General features: G+C 42.1%; 1 protein-coding gene across 1 annotated transcript; it reads right to left on the reverse strand.

Moving 5' to 3' along the window:
* Positions 1 to 11,451: 11,451 nt before the first annotated feature.
* LOC115132527 (keratin, type II cytoskeletal 8-like) lies at positions 11,452 to 18,071 on the reverse strand. The gene is made up of 9 exons (XM_029665265.2): positions 17,544 to 18,071; positions 15,497 to 15,705; positions 14,725 to 14,785; positions 14,531 to 14,626; positions 13,287 to 13,451; positions 12,986 to 13,111; positions 12,604 to 12,824; positions 12,441 to 12,484; positions 11,452 to 12,280 (listed from the first exon to the last, which is right to left on the reverse strand). The coding sequence occupies exons 1-9, from the start codon at positions 17,967 to 17,969 to the stop codon at positions 12,015 to 12,017; spliced, it is 1,614 nt and encodes a 537-aa protein (XP_029521125.1). The 5' UTR covers positions 17,970 to 18,071; the 3' UTR covers positions 11,452 to 12,014.
* Positions 18,072 to 18,621: the final 550 nt, after the last annotated feature.

An 18,621-nucleotide genomic window follows, 5' to 3' on the forward strand; every position in this document is an offset into this window, starting at 1 on the left:
GAATAAAATCACATGAGGTACTTTACATCTAACAATTCCTATGAGATATCTGTTGAAGAGCGGCATGGTTCTCATCTCTTCTATGTTTTATGCACAGTAAATAGATTATACATACTGATGAACTAGCCATGTATCTCATTGGTATCAGGCCAGCCTACCTAAGGGAAAGATCACCTCATTGATCATGTCATATTTGAGTGATGCAAATGATGCACCTATCCAGGTATGTTTGTATGAGAAACATTGTTTGCATAAAGATCCCAACGAATGCTAGCCTGAGTGCCGGTATGTTTTGAGCTGTAATCATGTCAACTGCTTGTCACTCATTGTCATGTCAATGTTTGGCTTAACAATGACAGCAATGGAGTTGGCATGAGCGCAAACAGATCTGGGACCAGGTTAAAAGAACTCTAGAATTTACTAAGGTGATACAAGTCAGTGTTTTAGCATGGACTGAGACCCTCATTGCATTATCAATCAATCAAACTTTATTTATACAGCACATTTCTTACAATAAATCAAATGAAATAATAGAAGAATCACAGTTTAGAAACACAATTTATTTTGATACAAATCGTCACTGCTTGATTGAAAACCTCTTATCTTCAAAATAGAGACTTTTCAGGAAATTGAAAATGTACCATATTTTTCTATTAACAAATGTACAATTGTAAAACTGAAGAAGCTATTTTGAAAACATTTTCTTGTTCCTAGAGTCATGAAATGCTTAGAGTACATTGAGGTTAGTTACTGCTTTCAATAAATAAATAAAATAAAAATAAAAATTGTAAACATGATTTTCATCAGACAGCAACGATATATAAAATGAAGACAGGCAAGAATATAATTAAGAGACTAATTCAAATAGATGTAGTCATGTAGTCAATAGTCATCATGGCTTCAACTAAATTATTGGCTGCTTCTGTGAATCAGTATCACAAAGTAATTTTTTTGTGCTGGGCTATTATTTGTATTTTCCATTCTGATTGAGTGAGCCCTCAACAGCCTATCAATGAACATATTGTACTTGTAGTGTTGGGTGATGAGGTGGAGTGGGAGATATTGTCAGACAATGCTGCCCCCTGGTGAGCAAAGCGAAATAAGTCAGTCTGACTTCTAACACACAGTACACCATAGGTTATACTGCTCCCTCTACTGGCTGAGAGGACGTACTGAGAGAGCCCTCTTGTAGGTCAACATATACGGTTTCTTTTAAATGATTATTTCTTGACAGCTACTTAAAGTGCTTCTGTTGTGAGCACAAATAACATTCTTCCATATCTAGGCTTCTTTTGGTGAAAAAACAAGCGAAGAAAGATAATTTTTTGTCTTGACTGGCCTTGATTTGTCCCAGAAATAGATGTCCAAGATTGGTCCAGATTTGTTACATCCGGAACGGCCTTGAGGCAACCTGTAATTTTGATTAAGATATTAATCAGACAGATGAGATGCCTATTTGTGTGTCACTTTGTAAATGGACAGTGACAGAACTCAGAACATGGGCCGTTCTTACAGTATTCTCCCTATACACCAAGTCAGAAACATAGGATACATAACAGGGGGATATAAGCAGACAATGAAAGCTTTTACAATATTCAATGATGATATTTCTCTAAAACAGGCTATAGGCTACATGTGCACCACCAAGTCAGAACAGTAGGCAAAGTTATGAGAGGAAAAGGACCACATTCTTAGGGTGAGACACATGGGCTACTAACAGCTTACTACAAAACATAAACGTAGTATTACTTTCTTAGCTACAGTATACATATATCCCTGGCATATTGCAGCAGCATTCAAGACATAGGTTTATTAATTGTAGTATTTTTTTTACCATTATTGTGCTGTGCTCAGTTAGACAGGAAGGTGGAACGGCAGTTGTTGTGGGAAAACTTTGTCATCAAACTTTGTCATCAAAGTCTGTCATTCTCTGCATTTATGATGCTTTCAAGACAACTGGGAACTCTGAAGAAAAAAAAACAAGGTTGAATCACGACGTCAGTGATCTTCAGGTCAGAAAGTCAGAGCTCTCGAAAAAAACTTGAGTTTCTTGTTTTTTCCAGTTCCCAGTTGTCTTGAATGCACCGAAGTCTTATTTTTCCAGTTCCGAGTTCTGAGTTCCAAGTTGTTTTGAACCCGGCAGAAGTCATGCTGGACTGATGTTGTGTGGGAATGTTTATCACACACACACACACACACACTCACACACTCACACACACACACACACACACACACACACACACACACACACACACACACACACACACACACACTCACACACACTCACACACACACGAAAAATGACGGGTCGCCTCTGATATGGAATTGGTCCCCTCCTAGCTGCTCCACTCTTCTGGGAAGGCTTTCCTTTCCACTAGATATTGGAATATTGCTGTGGGAACTTGCTTACATTCAGCCACAGCCTCACATTAGTGAGGTTAGGCGATTAGGCCTGGCTCGCAGTTGGCGTTCCAATTCATTCCAAATGTGTTCGATGGGGTTGAGGTCAGGGCTCAGTAAAGGCCAGTCAAGTTCTTCCACACCAATCTCGACAAACCATTTCTATATGGACCTCGCTTTGTGTATGGGGGCATTGTCATGCTGAAACAGGAAAGTGCCTTCCCCAAACTGTTGCCACAAAGTTGGAAGCACAGAATTGTCTTCAACATTAGGATCTGCAAGCTGTCAAACTATCGTAAATAAAGCACAAGCTACACACTGTTTATTAGTTCCCCATATAATTTGCTAGCGAAGCTACCCACTGGACACAGACGTCAGTTCAACATCTAGAGTTTTGATTTACACCCTGTCATTGGATTTAGGTTAAAAGTTAGGTCAAATAAATGTGAAATTACCTTACGCTGATTACTTTTTGCAAAGCTAATCAGTTTTCCATGTTGATTCAACGTCATCAAATATAATTTTTGTTGTTGAAATGATGTGGAAACAACATTGATTCAACCAGTTTTTGCCAAGTGGGTAGCTAAGTTCTAACTGTGTTTGTCAATGTAGTTAGCAACTAGCAGGCACATTGAGCAGCCAGGCCACAATCAGCTTATCAAGTCACTGGCAATGCAGTTAGCAACTAGCAGGCACATTGAGCAGCCAGGCCACAATCAGCTTATCAAGTAACTGGCAATGTAGTTAGCAACTAGCAGGCACATTGAGCAGCCAAGCCACAATCAGCTTATCAAGTCACTGGCAATGCAGTTAGCAACTAGCAGGCACATTGAGCAGCCAGGCCACAATCAGCTTATCAAGTCACTGGCAATGCAGTTAGCAACTAGCAGGCACATTGAGCAGCCAGGCCACAATCAGCTTATCAAGTCACTGGCAATGCAGTTAGCAACTAGCAGGCACATTAAGCAGCCAGGCCACAATCAGCTTATCAAGTAACTGGCAATGTAGTTAGCAACTAGCAGGCACATTGAGCAGCCAAGCCACAATCAGCTTATCAAGTCACTGGCAATGCAGTTAGCAACTAGCAGGCACATTGAGCAGCCAGGCCACAATCAGCTTATCAAGTCACTGGCAATGCAGTTAGCAACTAGCAGGCACATTGAGCAGCCAGGCCACAATCAGCTTATCAAGTCACTGGCAATGTAGTTAGCAACTAGCAGGCAGATTGAGCAGCCAGGCCACAATCAGCTTATCAAGTAACTGGCAATGTAGTTAGCAACTAGCAGACACATTGAGCAGCCAGGCCACAATCAGCTTATCAAGTAACTGGCAATGTAGTTAGCAACTAGCAGGCACATTGAGCAGCCAGGCCACAATCAGCTTATCAAGTCACTGGCGAGTGGCAACATGTGCTTCGGCGCCGTTTAATCGTTGACAACATTCTCACTATCTGTTACCAGTGTGCCTTTGTCTGGCAGTGTTTCATAGGGAATCATGTTACTAAACAGGTCAAGGGGGACACAAGGTGCTTGTGAATGAATTTTGGAATATTGACAAGTTGTAGTTGGGATACAAGTGCACTCTAATCGTCTCAATTCTAATTTTGCCTCAGAAAGTGGCAGACTCGAGTGATTGACTCTATCCACCGCATCAGCAAGGTTACTTCAACATAACATTGACGACATGTTGTCTTATGTAAACAAGTCTGAGGCGATGCGTAATGGGCAGATCTGTCTCACTGTCTGAAGGTTCTGGCTGCTATGATTAGCAGCTGATAGAGGGCAATCAGCACATCTGCTTCTTTCTGGTTAGTGGGCACTGGGCAAGTTGGCATGACCTTAATCCACACCCAGCCCTCCAGTAAATTGTGACAAACTGATTTATAAAACTCAGTTGTGGACGAGACTGACATTATGAGCATAATTATCCTATTTACACTTTGTAGTCAATGATGACACTAGATTTCATGTCTCTGACTCATATTGATGCCACATAGGCTGTTTAAAACCAGAGAAGTTGGTTCTAAGGTGCAGTTGGCCTTTAAAGGTTAATCCAAACATGTACTTTATTAAAGGTCATACGTTATGCTCATAAATAATCCCCCTGATTATTGAATTAGCCTCTCACTCTATCTCTCTCTCTTTCTCTCTCTCTCTCTGTCTCTGAGACATTGTGACTTGACACAACATTCTCATGTTCTTTACAGGCGATTTGAAAGGATAGACATGCTTTGCCAATGTGGGTGGGGTTATATCCTGCCTGTTTGGCCCTGTCCGGGTGTATCGTTGGATGGGGCCACAGTGTCTCCCGACCCCTCCTGTCTCAGCCTCCAGGATTTATGTTGCAGTAGTTCATGTGTCGGGGGGCTAGGGTCAGTTTGTTATATCTGGAGTATTTCTCCTGTCTTATCCGGTGTCCTGTGTGAATTTAAGTATGCTCTCTCTAATTCTCTCTCGCTTTCTCTCTTTTTCTCTCTTTCATTCTCTCTCTCTCTCTTTCTTTCTTTCTTTGTTTCTTTCTTTGTTTCTTTCTCTCTCTCTCTCTCTCTCTCTCTCTCTCTCTCTCTCTCTCTCTCTCTCTCTCTCTCTCTCTCTCAGAGGACCTCAGCCCTAGGACCATGCCTCAGGACTACCTGGCCTGATGACTCCTTGCTGTCCCCAGTCCACCTGGTCGTGCTGCTGCTCCAGTGTCAACTGTTCTGCCTGCGACTTGGAACCCTGACCTGTTCACTGGGCATGCTACCTTGTCCCGGACCTGCTGCTTTCGACTCTCTCTCTCTATAGCACCTGCTGTCTCTAACTCTGAATGCTCGGCTATGAAAAGCCAACTGACATTTACTCATGAGATGCGGACCTGTTGCAGCCTCGACAACCACTGTGATTATTATTATTTGACCCTTCTGGTCATCTATGAACGTTTGAACATCTTGACCATGTACTGTTATAATCTCAACCCGGCACAGCCAGAAGAGGACTGACCACCCCTCAGAGCCTGGTTCCTCTCTAAGTTTCTTCATAGGTTCCTGCCTTTCTAGAGAGTTTTTCCTAGCCACTGTGCTTCTACATCTGCGTAGCTTGCTGTTTGGGGATTTAGGCTGGATTTCTGTATAGCACTTTGTGACATCTGCTGATGAAAAAGGGCTTTATAAATCTATTTTATTGATTGATTGATTGATGTAATGATGCAGTCGACCACCAGATAGATGCAAATACAAGTCTATTCAACAGAAGACAGTTACATGGTCATAGGAAGGTCTGGATGGTTGTCTTCTGATTTCTAAACGGTGGGAAATCAATCAAATCATTCATGTAAACATATATTTTTAAGTAATTCCATTTCAGGGACTGTCACCTTAAGAGGTTTAAAGACAACGAAGTCAATTCAGTTAAGACAAATTCAATTAATTTCCACTTCAACGCTCTTAGTTATTGTGGAAATTGACCCACTGTTCTGTTTACTTTTTGCACCTACAGTGGGAAGAAAAAGTATGTGAACCCTGCATAAATTGGTCATAAAACTTTATCTGATCTTAACTAAGTCACAGCAATAGACAAAAACAGTCTGCTTAAACTAATAATACACAAACAATTATACTTGTTCATGTCTTATTTGAACACATTGTGTAAACATTCACAGTGCAGGGTGGGAAAAGTATGTGAACCCTTGGATTTAATAACTGGTTGACCCTCGTTTGGCAGCAAAAACCTCAACCAAACATTGTCTGTAGTTGCAGATCAGACCTACACAATGACCTGCACAATGACCTGCACAATGACCTGCACAATGACCTGCACAATGACCTGCACAATGACCTGCACAATGACCTGCACAATGACCTGCACAACGACCTGCACAACGACCTGCACAACGACCTGCACAACGACCTGCACAACGACCTGCACAACGACCTGCACAACGACCTGCACAACGACCTGCACAATGACCTGCACAATGACCTGCACAATGACCTGCACAATGACCTACACAATGACCTGCACAATGACCTGCACAACGACCTGCACAATGACCTGCACAACGACCTGCACAACGACCTGCACAACGACCTGCACAATGACCTGCACAATGACCTGCACAACGACCTGCACAATGACCTGCACAATGACCTGCACAATGACCTGCACAACGACCTGCACAACGACCTGCACAACGACCTGCACAACGACCTGCACAACGACCTGCACAACGACCTGCACAACGACCTGCACAATGACCTGCACAATGACCTGCACAACGACCTGCACAATGACCTGCACAATGACCTGCACAATGACCTGCACAACGACCTGCACAATGACCTGCACAACGACCTGCACAACGGTCAGGAGGAATTATGGACTATTCCTCTATATAAAACGTTTTCAGTTCCACAATATTCTTGGGATGTCTGGTGTGAACCGTTCTTTTGAGGTCATGCCACAGCATCTCAATCAGGTTGAGGTCACGACTGACTGGGCCACGCCAGAAGGCATATTTTCATCTGTTCAAGCCATTCTGTTGTTGATTTACTTCTGTCTTTTGGGTTGTTGTCCTGTTGCATCACCTAACGTCTGTTGAGCTTCAACTGGTGGACAGATAGCCTTACATTCTCCTGCAAAATGTCTTGATAAACTTGGGAATTCATTTTTCAGTTGATGATAGCAAGCTGTCCAGGCCCTGAGCAGTGGCGTTTCTAGACCATTTCAACTGGGGGGGCCAAGCTGGGGCCAGTTGTACTGTTAGAGGGGCCAGTTACATTAGACGTTATTGTTGTCATGTGGTACGATACTGTTGTGTTCCGCCTAAAGCCATCTCTAAAGCCATCTCTCTAGAAAATGTGTGGGTTAAATTAGTGTTCCACGTTGCCACTGTCTAGTAACGGATGTAAAAAAAGAACGATAGCAAAAATGAGTTATGTAAAAATGATTTCATACTCCACATTTAGGGGGGCCACAAGGGGATCCAAAATTGTTGTTGTCACAGGGGCACTGCCCAAAAAGGTGGCAGTGTTTTAGGGGTGTTTTAGATGTTGAGAGTAGTCACCAGGGCCCGTATTCATAATGTTTCACAGAGAAGGAGTTCTGCTGTTCAGTTTTGCCTTTAAGATAACAATGAATAAGATTACATGGACAAGAGGGACCTAATCCAAGATCAGCAATCCTATTCTGAGAGGTTTAATGAATACAGGCCCAGTATGTTGGGAGTCATAACCAATAGGGGACATGTGAAAATGCATACGGACTCCTTCTATAGGTCATTTCCCAAATGTGTGATGTCTGAAATCCTTCCTGAAAGATATTTCCTTGTTCTGCTTTTCATGAAAATACAAACTTGTGTTGACATGTTGTTCACATGGAATGACATTTTAACCTACTTTAATGCTTTGTAATTGCTGTAAGCCTTATTTATCTCTGCGGCACTCAGTCTGGGACATAGACATATATTAGTCCATGGGCCAGCAGGCCAAATTTCACATATTTATTTACTTTAGGCTAGCTAAATCTAATCATGATTTTCATTAAGGTCCATGTCTGTGGGTTATATTTTCGTATAATACCCATGCATCCGAGTTAACTAAATGTGGTTATCGCTGGATTATATGTTATGACCCCTAGTCGGTTAGTTGGGCAAACAGGATTGAGGGAATGAAATGTAATTTTCTATTATCAGAAAACAATCTCAAGCGAAGGCAATTTGATATGTTTTTAACTCCATAATACAACGCATATTAAGGTATGAAACGATTAGAATGGTATTGACACCCCCTAAGGTGGGCTCATAGGTCATACATGTATGCATTTTGGCGTATATCGAGCCAGAATGGACAGCATTGGGATGGTCTCTGTTATCACATGGTACCCTAGATGATAACTACACCAAATTTCACACAGAACAAGGAGACCGATTGGGAAAGTTTTTTAGCTACACTATATAGGGTCATCAGAAATCTTGTCTGTAATCAGTCCCATCAGTTTATTTTCAACATGGGGAAGAACAGCATTCATTTTTCATGGCCATAACTGATTAAATAATTGGTGTAAAAAGACCAATAATGTCTAAAAACATCCTTCATTCTATAGCTAGAGAACTCCTGTTATCTCCATGAGTGATAAGTTTAAAAATGTATTTAACTGTTGTGGTCTAATACTGTATTTTTGCTAGCTAGGGCCATCTACGTTAAGTGCTGCCTGTCTTCCCAGTGGCCTACTTGGTGTGTTAACTTACTGACAGCTCATAATTTGCAGATAATCCTGGTTAATGTGTCAACAACTAAGGGGCAGGGACCATTGGGACTTGTTTTGGTAATCAGTGGCTGTATTGGAGGGGGAGTGGTTTCACCTCTCCTAGGCAATCAGCAAATATAAACTATTTTCCACCTTCTCCTCCCTCCTTGATCCTCCACCCCTCCTTCCTTCCTCCCTCTATATGCAGACCACTTTGTCAACCATTTTGAAAAGAAGGTTGACGACATCCGCTACTCATTCACTCAGCCTATTGAGTCCATTGGTCTCACTCATACAGAACTATCATACGCCTTGACCTCTTTCTCCCCTCTCTCTAGATGACATTCTGAGACTAGTGAGGTCTGGCCAACCGGCAACTGGCAACCTGCCAGCTCAACCCCATCCCCTCCTCCCTTCTCCAGACCATCTCTGGAGACCTTCTCCTATTCCTCACTTCCCTCATCAACTCATCCCTGACCACTGGCTGCATCCCCTCCTCCCTTCTCCAGACCATCCCCTCCTCCCTTCTCCAGACCATCCCCTCCTCCCTTCTCCAGACCATCCCCTCCTCCCTTCTCCAGACCATCTCTGGAGACCTTCTCCTATTCCTCACTTCCCTCATCAACTCATCCCTGACCAATGGCTGCGACCCTCTGACTTCAAAATGGCTTTTGCTCCCCTCCTCAAGAAACCAACACTCAACTCATCTGACGTCAAAAACTATAGACCTGTATCCCTTTCTTTCTTTCTTTCTTTCTTTCTTTCTTTCTTTCTTTCTTTCTTTCTTTCTTTCTTTCTTTCTTTCTTTCTTTCTTTCTTTCTTTCTTTCTTTCTTTCTTTCTTTCTTTCCAGAACACTTGAGCATGCTGGAATGGACTGCAATAGAGTATAATAGCTGAAGAAAGGAATGGAATGCAATACAGTATAATAGCTGAAGAAAGGAATGGAATGCAATACAGTATAATAGCTGAAGAAAGGAAAGGAATGCAATACAGTATAATAACTGAAGAAAGGAATGGAATGCAATACAGTATAATAGATGAAGAAAGGAATGGAATGGAATACAGTATGAGAGCTGAAGAAAGGAATGGAATGCAATACAGTATAATAGCTGAAGAAAGGAATGGAATGCAATACAGTATAATAGCTGAAGAAAGGAATGGAATGCAATACAGTATAATAGCTGAAGAAAGGAATGGAATGCAATACAGTATAATAGATGAAGAAAGGAATGGAATGCAATACAGTATAATAGCTGAAGAAAGGAATGGAATGCAATACAGTATAATAGCCGAAGAAAGGAATGGAATGCAATACAGTATAATAGCCGAAGAAAGGAATGGAATGCAATACAGTATAATAGCTGAAGAAAGGAATGGAATGCAATACAGTATTAAAGCTGAAGAAAGGAATGGAATGCAATACAGTATTAAAGCTGAAGAAAGGAATGGAATGGAATACAGTATAATAGCTGAAGAAAGGAATGGAATGCAATACAGTATAATAGCTGAAGAAAGGAATGGAATGCAATACAGTATAATAGCTGAAGAAAGGAATGGAATGCAATACAGTATAATAGCTGAAGAAAGGAATGGAATGCAATACAGTATAATAGCCGAAGAAAGGAATGGAATGCAATACAGTATAATAGCTGAAGAAAGGAATGGAATGGAATACAGTATAATAGCTGAAGAAAGGAATGGAATGCAATACAGTATAATAGCTGAAGAAAGGAATGGAATGCAATACAGTATAATAGCTGAAGAAAGGAATGGAATGCAATACAGTATAATAGCTGAAGAAAGGAATGGAATGCAATACAGTATAATAGCTGAAGAAAGGAATGGAATGCAATACAGTATAATAGCTGAAGAAAGGAATGGAATGCAATACAGTATAATAGCTGAAGAAAGGAATGGAATGCAATACAGTATTAAAGCTGAAGAAAGGAATGGAATGGAATACAGTATAATAGCTGAAGAAAGGAATGGAATGCAATACAGTATAATAGCTGAAGAAAGGAATGGAATGCAATACAGTATACTAGCTGAAGAAAGGAATGGAATGGAATACAGTATAATAGCTGAAGAAAGGAATGGAATGCAATACAGTATATTAGCTGAAGAAAGGAATGGAATGCAATACAGTATAATAGCTGAAGAAAGGAATGGAATGCAATACAGTATAATAGCTGAAGAAAGGAATGGAATGCAATACAGTATTAAAGCTGAAGAAAGGAATGGAATGGAATACAGTATAATAGCTGAAGAAAGGAATGGAATGCAATACAGTATACTAGCTGAAGAAAGGAATGGAATGCAATACAGTATAATAGCTGAAGAAAGGAATGGAATGCAATACAGTATAATAGCCGAAGAAAGGAATGGAATGCAATACAGTATAATAGCTGAAGAAAGGAATGGAATGCAATACAGTATAATAGCTGAAGAAAGGAATGGAATGGAATACAGTATAATAGCTGAAGAAAGGAATGGAATGGAATACAGTATAATAGCTGAAGAAAGGAATGGAATGGAATACAGTATAATAGCTGAAGAAAGGAATGGAATGGAATACAGTATGAGAGCTGAAGAAAGGCTTGTGTGCAGGTGAGAAGTTGTTTGTTTAGGTGCTGTGCACATCGCCCTCAATGTGTATCTTCTCCTTTACTACCACTGGATGATTCTCTGTCTCCTTCCTTTTCAGTTTTACCAGCATGATCTCAGTACTGACTTCATATCGACTGAGACTATGTATGAAACCCATTTTGGGAGAAACTTTTACAAGAATTTGAATGTGCAGGAATAAAGACGTGAAACTCACAACAAAATACGTTTTCAGTAAAAACACATTTAATTGTTTGGTAGCAAAAACAGCACCTCAGGCAACGGTGGGAAGCTTCTTTGGGGTCCAACAGAACACAATAGGGAAGACATGCACTACTATCTAGCATAGCAGACATTTTAGACAGGTTGACCAAGAACACTGGTGCTGCACTGTCAACATTCACACCCACTCTGAGCAACGGTTGTCGTGGACAGAACACATTATCATCCATTTCATGCCACTGAACTCAGAGAATTGCCCTCTTTACAGTTATCAAGGTTGCAGAGGTTTGGACAGAATGTTCTACAAGTTGCAACTTCATTTTTTGCTAATTTCCTGCAAGCATTTAGTTTTAGTACAGAATTAGAAAAGGCATAAGACATACAGTATGAACAAGAAAAATATTCTGTGGTCCCCTTAAAATCTTTGGTTGGATTAAAACTGTTTATTGCTTAACAGCCACATTTATATTTGTGCTCATGTAACATTGTTTGCCTTTGACTTTAATTGTTACACTGTAGTGGAATGGTGATCAAGAGAGTAGACAAGAGGGCATTATCCAGCCGCTCAATCATCAACCACTTCGGAGGACTCGGAGACAACTTTTCCGTCCTTGGTCTCGATCATCTTGATGACGACACTCTTCTTGTTCTGGGTGGTGACGTTGGAGGTGCTGCCGCCACCGTAGCCGCTACCGGAGCTGTAGTTGCTGCCACTGTATCCACCGCCGTATCCACTGCCGTATCCACCACCAAAACCACCGCCGAAACCACTGGAGTAGCCACTGCTGTAGGTGCTGTTAGCACTCTCCATAGGGAAGGAGTTGTAGCTTGCTGTAAGGTGACACAGAGAGAGACAGCTGGTGACTACAGGTTGGCTTAACATGAATATCATGGATGTTTTTAAATGCACCACAAAACAGAAGGTGAAAAACACTGGGTTTTATTTTGATAAATGTGTCTGCTAAATGGTGTGAGGAAGGCATGTACTTACAGCTCTGTTTGGAGATGTTGATGGACTGAATACCAGTTGCTATCCTGGTTGTGAAAAGAAGACAAATTGAAAATGTTAGTTTCTGGTAATATACAGTATTTTCATTGCTATATAATACTGTACTTTCAAGCTGACGTGTACTATTTTCATGGTTATATCTCACCTGTCCTCCTCTCCCTCCAGCAGCTTCCTGTAGGTGGCGATCTCAATGTCAAGGGCCAGTTTGACGTTCATCAGCTCCTGGTATTCTCTGATCTGCCGGGCCATGTCCTGCTTGGCTCTCTGGAGGGCATCCTCCAGGTCCCTGATGCGGAGCTTGGCGTCCTTCACCGCCATCTCCCCGCGCTCCTCAGCCTCAGCGATCTGGTTCTCCAGGTTGGCACGCTAACACAAGACGAAGACACGGCATGTCATAATTTCTGCTTATAATCAAATGCCTTTGGAAAATAGTATATTCTGTCAACATCACGTGAGTCTACATGCCACAAATCTAACACTTAAGATAAGATTGTACTTTATTAGCACTGAGAGTCTTGGTTGTGTACCTGTCCCTTGACCGAGTCGATCTCAGACTGCAGTCTCTGGATCATGCGGTTCAGATCAGCGATCTCTGTCTTGGTGGATCGCAGGTCATCTCCATATCTGGTGGCAGATGTCTGCATCTCCTCATACTAAACATCCAACAGGAAGAAAGAAGAGGGTTCGTTAGTGATTCATGGTCGGTGTGGAAAACAGGTGACTTCACATCAACCTTTTCAGTGTACTGAAAGGCTATTAGCAGCCCTGAACATAGATGCCAAAGGGAGAAACCATGGTTATCTACTATAGAGGAGCCCATTACTATACCTTGCTCTTGTACCATGTCTCGGCCTCAGCCCGGCTCTTGTTGGCGATGTCCTCATACTGGGCACGTACTTCAGCCACAATGGAGTCCATGTCCAGGTTACGGCTGTTGTCCATCTCAACCACCACTGAAGTGTCCTTGATCTGGCCCTGCAACTCACGCAGCTCCTGGAGAGAGAGAAGGAGAGAGAAGGAGAGAGAGAGACCATCAAACACTTGGCCTTTTACAGACAAGACTTTCAGACTTCAGTCTACCCCAGAGATGAAAAACCAACCAGATTGATTCCAGCAGTTTGACTTCAAAGTCAAGATGCCTAACAGATGTCAGTAAAACTGCAGATCCAGCATGAGAGAGAGACCCATTCCAGTGTATACAACAAACAACACCATATGCCAAAGCTCAATAACTAAATAAATAAAATTTAAAAAACTAATCCAGGCGGTTGTTGGAAGCTGCCAATAACACATCTGGTTATAATGAATGAGTGTCTAATTAAGGACTGAAGAGTCAAAAATATCCTAGTAATTAAGATCCGAAGAGTCAATAATATCATAGTAATTAAGATCCGAAGAGTCAATAATATCATCCTAATTAAGATCCGAAGAGTCAATAATATCATAGTAATTAAGATCCGAAGAGTCAATAATATCATCCTAATTAAGATCCGAAGAGTCAATAATATCATAGTAATTAAGAACTGAAGAGTCAATAATATCATCCTAATTAAGATCCGAAGAGTCAATAATATCATAGTAATTAAGGACTGAAGAGTCAATAATATCATCCTAATTAAGATCCGAAGAGTCAATAATATCATAGTAATTAAGGACTGAAGAGTCAATAATATCATCCTAATTAAGATCCGAAGAGTCAATAATATCATAGTAATTAAGGACTGAAGAGTCAATAATATCATCCTAATTAAGATCCGAAGAGTCAATAATATCATAGTAATTAAGGACTGAAGAGTCAATAATATCATCCTAATTAAGATCCGAAGAGTCAATAATATCATCCTAATTAAGAACTGAAGAGTCAATAATATCATAGTAATTAAGAACTGAAGAGTCAATAATATCCTAGTAATTAAGATGCGAAGAGTCAATAATAATTCACTAGCAGATTAGGTAGATAGATGGAGTCAGATACATTATATAAGGTTATGGCTTGAGGTATTTGTTTTGAACTCAACTGTTATGGAGTAATGTAAACAGGAAGTAGCTAAGTGATGAGCTCAGTGCCATACCTCCTCATAGATCTGCCTCAGGAAGTTGATTTCATCTGTTAGGCTCTCCAACTTAGCCTCCAGCTCAACCTTGTTCATGTAGGCCTCGTCCACATCCTGAGAGGAACATCCACAATCCATATGTTAACAAGATGACAAGATAACAACAAAACAAAGCTAGAAAAACTGATGGGATAAAAACTTAAGTAGCTAACCTTCTTGATCAGCACAAAGTCGTTTTCACACTCGGTGCGCTTGTTGATCTCATCTTCATACCTGGGGAGAAGATTGTGAGCAATGTTAGCTTTTAGTTCAGATATGAATATATTCGACATTTGATTTTATATATTTCAATGTCATAATTGTAACTATTTATTATTATGGTATAGTAATAGAGTTAATATACCGTTTTCACACTAGGGGGCATGAATGCTACGTTCACAACAACTATGCCTCTGGGAATCGTTTTCTACTCTGCACTCTTCAATCTGGGCGGAGATTGTGAGGTGTTTCTTTATTTTGTGCAATTTCCCCCTGAGGACACAGACTGCTAATGTGCTCATATCATTTGTCAGGACTGACAGATTGGTGCACTGGTGTGTGTTTTCCGTTGCCGTGATGCAACAATCTGTGTAAGCGAAGCTGAAAGACAACCAGTCATCTAAATGACTTTCACCTCCAGTCAAGTAAAATCTAATGTTTCCTCCAGGACATGCCAGTTCAGTGTAGTAATCACTACGATGTGAAGAGAATGGACTATAGTTGGGTGTTGTCCATCTATAGTACTGAGATTACACAATACTGGTGTGTCCTGTGTTACTGATTAAATCAAAAACTCCCTCTACTAGCAGGCTTTCCCTGATCCTTTACTGCACCCCTCCAATGGTACTATATCCTGGCCAGGCAGAGGCCCAAGCAAAGTCTTTTCTGAAAATGTGGCTGACGACATCTGTTAATTGAAGACAGAGACATGAATAGCGAACTCACTTGTTCTTGAAGTCCTCCACCAGGCCCTGCATGTTGTGCAGGTCAGCCTCAAGCTTCATCTTGTCATTGCCCAGGCCATCCAGCTGTCTGCGCAGGTTGGAGATGTAAGCCTCGAACATGGCGTCGATGTTGGAGCGGGTGGTGGTCTGTCCCTGGAGGAGGTTCCACTTGGTCTCCAGCATCTTGTTCTGTTGTTCCAGGAAGCGTACCTGTGTGTTGTGTAAGAGGGGGTAGATGTTGATTCATTTGATAAGCACATTGATCACCAGTTTATCAAATTATCACAATTTATTGTTCCATTTCTGGACTTTTCTCTGTTCTCCCATAAAAGGGCACCATAAAAGGAACATCGATGGTGGGTTAACATGACTCATCCATGACTCATCCATGACTATCCTCATGTCATCCTCATGTGAACTTTCTAATTAGGGTGTTTATTGTTTAAATTAGTGTTTGGAGCTTGTGGGGACGGATGTTTTGAGGATAGACCTAGCAAACCATTTTTCCAAGGAAGGTATGATGTGCATCCTGACAGGAGGCAGAGGGGGAGATGGAAAGAGCTGGGGATAGAGTTATTTAGACCTCCTTCATGTTTTCCCTGTTTTAAAAGGGCGCGGTCGGGAGGTGGGGCGACCACCCGCCTGAGAGAGAATTGAGAGGAACGTGACAAAGCCAATCCAACCAACTAGAAGGTAAATATTTAACTGTAGTATACAGGTAGGTGTAATGGGGGAGGGGGAGAGCACGTTGGCTCATCTATAATAGGGGGATCAAATAAATAAATAGATGGCTGTCAGTGGACATTGCTCCTGACTGAGCCTCTGGAATGATCATAAAATGGCTGCCTCAACTGCAATTAGATTAGAGTCAATACTTACAAATAAGTAGGAAAGGGAATTGTTATCACAAGATTAAAAAGGAGGGGCCATCTGCAAACTATTATCTATTCCCCTTAGAAACATGCAGTGGTAAAACCCCTTTCTGATTCGTGTTGTTCCTTGGTATGTAACCAATCCACTGGTGTTAGCCAGCTGCCCTTTTTAAATATGAACCCAGTGGTGCAGGCTAAAGAATTTGGGACAGATAAGTCAGTAGAGAAGTTATTAAGAAAACGGCCCCCAGGCATCAATTAAACTAAAGCAATATGAAACATTGCTATCACTTTTAAATGTTATGTATTGATGTTTGACCGTGTTCTGATGTTGCCCTCCATGTTTTCGTATAGACTACCCTTTCATTGAATTTCATTCCATTGTTCCAAGACTTGTTAAGAATATAAAAAGTATGTAAACGTAACAATGATGGTGATGATAAAATGGTCCTGTCTGTGTTCCAGGAGTGTGACCTTTTTTGGAGTGTCCAGCAGGGCAGTGGCGGGCCACACCCCTCCGCAGGGGCAGGGCCACACCCTTCCACAGGGGCAGGGCCGCACCCCTCCGCAGGGGCAGTCCACACCCCTCCGCAGGGGTAGAGCAGGCAGCCATTCCCAAGGTAAACCAGATCACTAGCTACTCTAACCAGAGACAGACACACCCTTCTGTAGAAACTCTCTACCCCACCCCACCCTGCTGCACTTCTGTTTTCATCATATAAAAGGACAATTACTGCAAAACTATTAGATGTGAATTCTTGAGACCCCATAGAAAACTAGCACAAGCAGTTTGCTTGACTGCGTTCAGTCTCAGACAAGTCAAGGTTTTCTTCCCTTTTCCAAGCTGATGAGTTTGCTTGTGCGTGTATTCAACCTAACACACTGTAACAGATCTCCCACGGCGTGTACCAGCATTTCACAACGTGGACTTTTCTATAGATATTCTCCACTGTTCCACGTTCACTACACAACAGACACCTCAGCATTGTAATAGCTAATAGAGATAGATTCATAAAATCCCACAGATTGTCTGTACTCTGTACTTCCCTTTTTCATTCAAAGTCTAAAGTTTTATAGCAGTTTAAGCTCATGGCAAAGTACATTGTCAGAGATATTGATAGACACAGATAGAAATACAGACAGACGGATAGACAGGGACAGGTTACCAGGGCTGACCTTATCAATGAAGGAGGCGAAGCGGTTGTTGAGGCCTTTGATCTGTTCTTTCTCATTGGTGCGAACGATCTGGATGTTGGGGTCGATCTCCAGGTTGAGGGGGGCTAGCAGGCTCTTGTTCACCTGGACAGCGGTGATGGGGGCATGAACGCCACCACCCATGCCCATACCCATACCCATCCCCATCCCCAGGCCCATGCCACCTCCATAGGCAGAGGAGCTGGAAATGTAGCTGCCGCCTCCACCACCGGCCCCGAACCCACCTCCCATGCCCCTGTTGGCCCCTCCATAGGAGCTACGGGCGCTGTAGCTCTGGCGAGAGGCCCCCTGGCTGGGTCCAGAGTAGGACATGCTGCTGAAGCTGCGAGGGGCTGCCCCAGAGGAAGAGGACTTGACGGTGTAGCTGGTAGTTTTCCTGACCGACATCCTGGCTGGTCTTGAGCGGTTGGTGAGTAAAGTACACTGAGGGGCGAGACAGAGTGGCAGGCAGGCTTGTCTGGATTGCTGGGGAAACCCGAGTGGATAGACAGAGAATGAGTTACAGCACTGGTTTTAAGAGCCTTCCCAGTGGGAGGGGCCAAAGGGCTAACTCTCATTGGGCAGGCCTCTGGGTGAAGGGAGAAGAGGGAGGAGTAGTACAGTGTAACAGAATACTTTTAGTTTCTGACCAAATTATTACCTGGCATTTGAACCCTGTTTGGAAAAACATGGTGGGGGTAGGGCATAAGGGACCTGTTGGAGTGGACCTGTTGGAGTGCTAAAGCCTGAGGTGAAATATGATAACAGCTGGTTATACAAACTGTCATGTAGTTGAACAGGATCACCTCTCTACATAGCTTTACATAGTCAAATGTGTTCCAAGACAAGGGATTAGAAGCTTGCCAGTAAACCTCATGGAATATAGGTCAGGTGCAAAGCAGAACTGTTGCTCACTGTGCTGCTCTTTAATTCAGCACCTGATTGCAGACAGGTCCAGTTAGATACTGTACTGAAGGTGTGAAACAGGATGCCTTGCCTACCATGAACGTAATGAGCCTGGGCTACTCAGGGTTGTAATGAATGAAAGCTGCTAGTAGGC

This window comes from Oncorhynchus nerka, linkage group LG7 (assembly GCF_034236695.1).
Source record: "Oncorhynchus nerka isolate Pitt River linkage group LG7, Oner_Uvic_2.0, whole genome shotgun sequence".
Classification (NCBI taxonomy): Eukaryota; Metazoa; Chordata; class Actinopteri; order Salmoniformes; family Salmonidae; genus Oncorhynchus; species Oncorhynchus nerka.

Coding starts and splice junctions, on each gene's coding strand:
- LOC115132527 (XM_029665265.2), bottom strand. CDS start 17,969: ATGTCGGTCAGGAAAACTACCAGCTACACCGTCAAGTCCTCTTCCTCT. Junction 13,452..14,530: donor TGAGGCAGATCTATGAGGAG/GTATGGCACTGA, acceptor CTCTCTCTCCAG/GAGCTGCGTGAGTTGCAGGG. Junction 12,281..12,440: donor CAACATCTCCAAACAGAGCT/GTAAGTACATGC, acceptor GTCACCTTACAG/CAAGCTACAACTCCTTCCCT.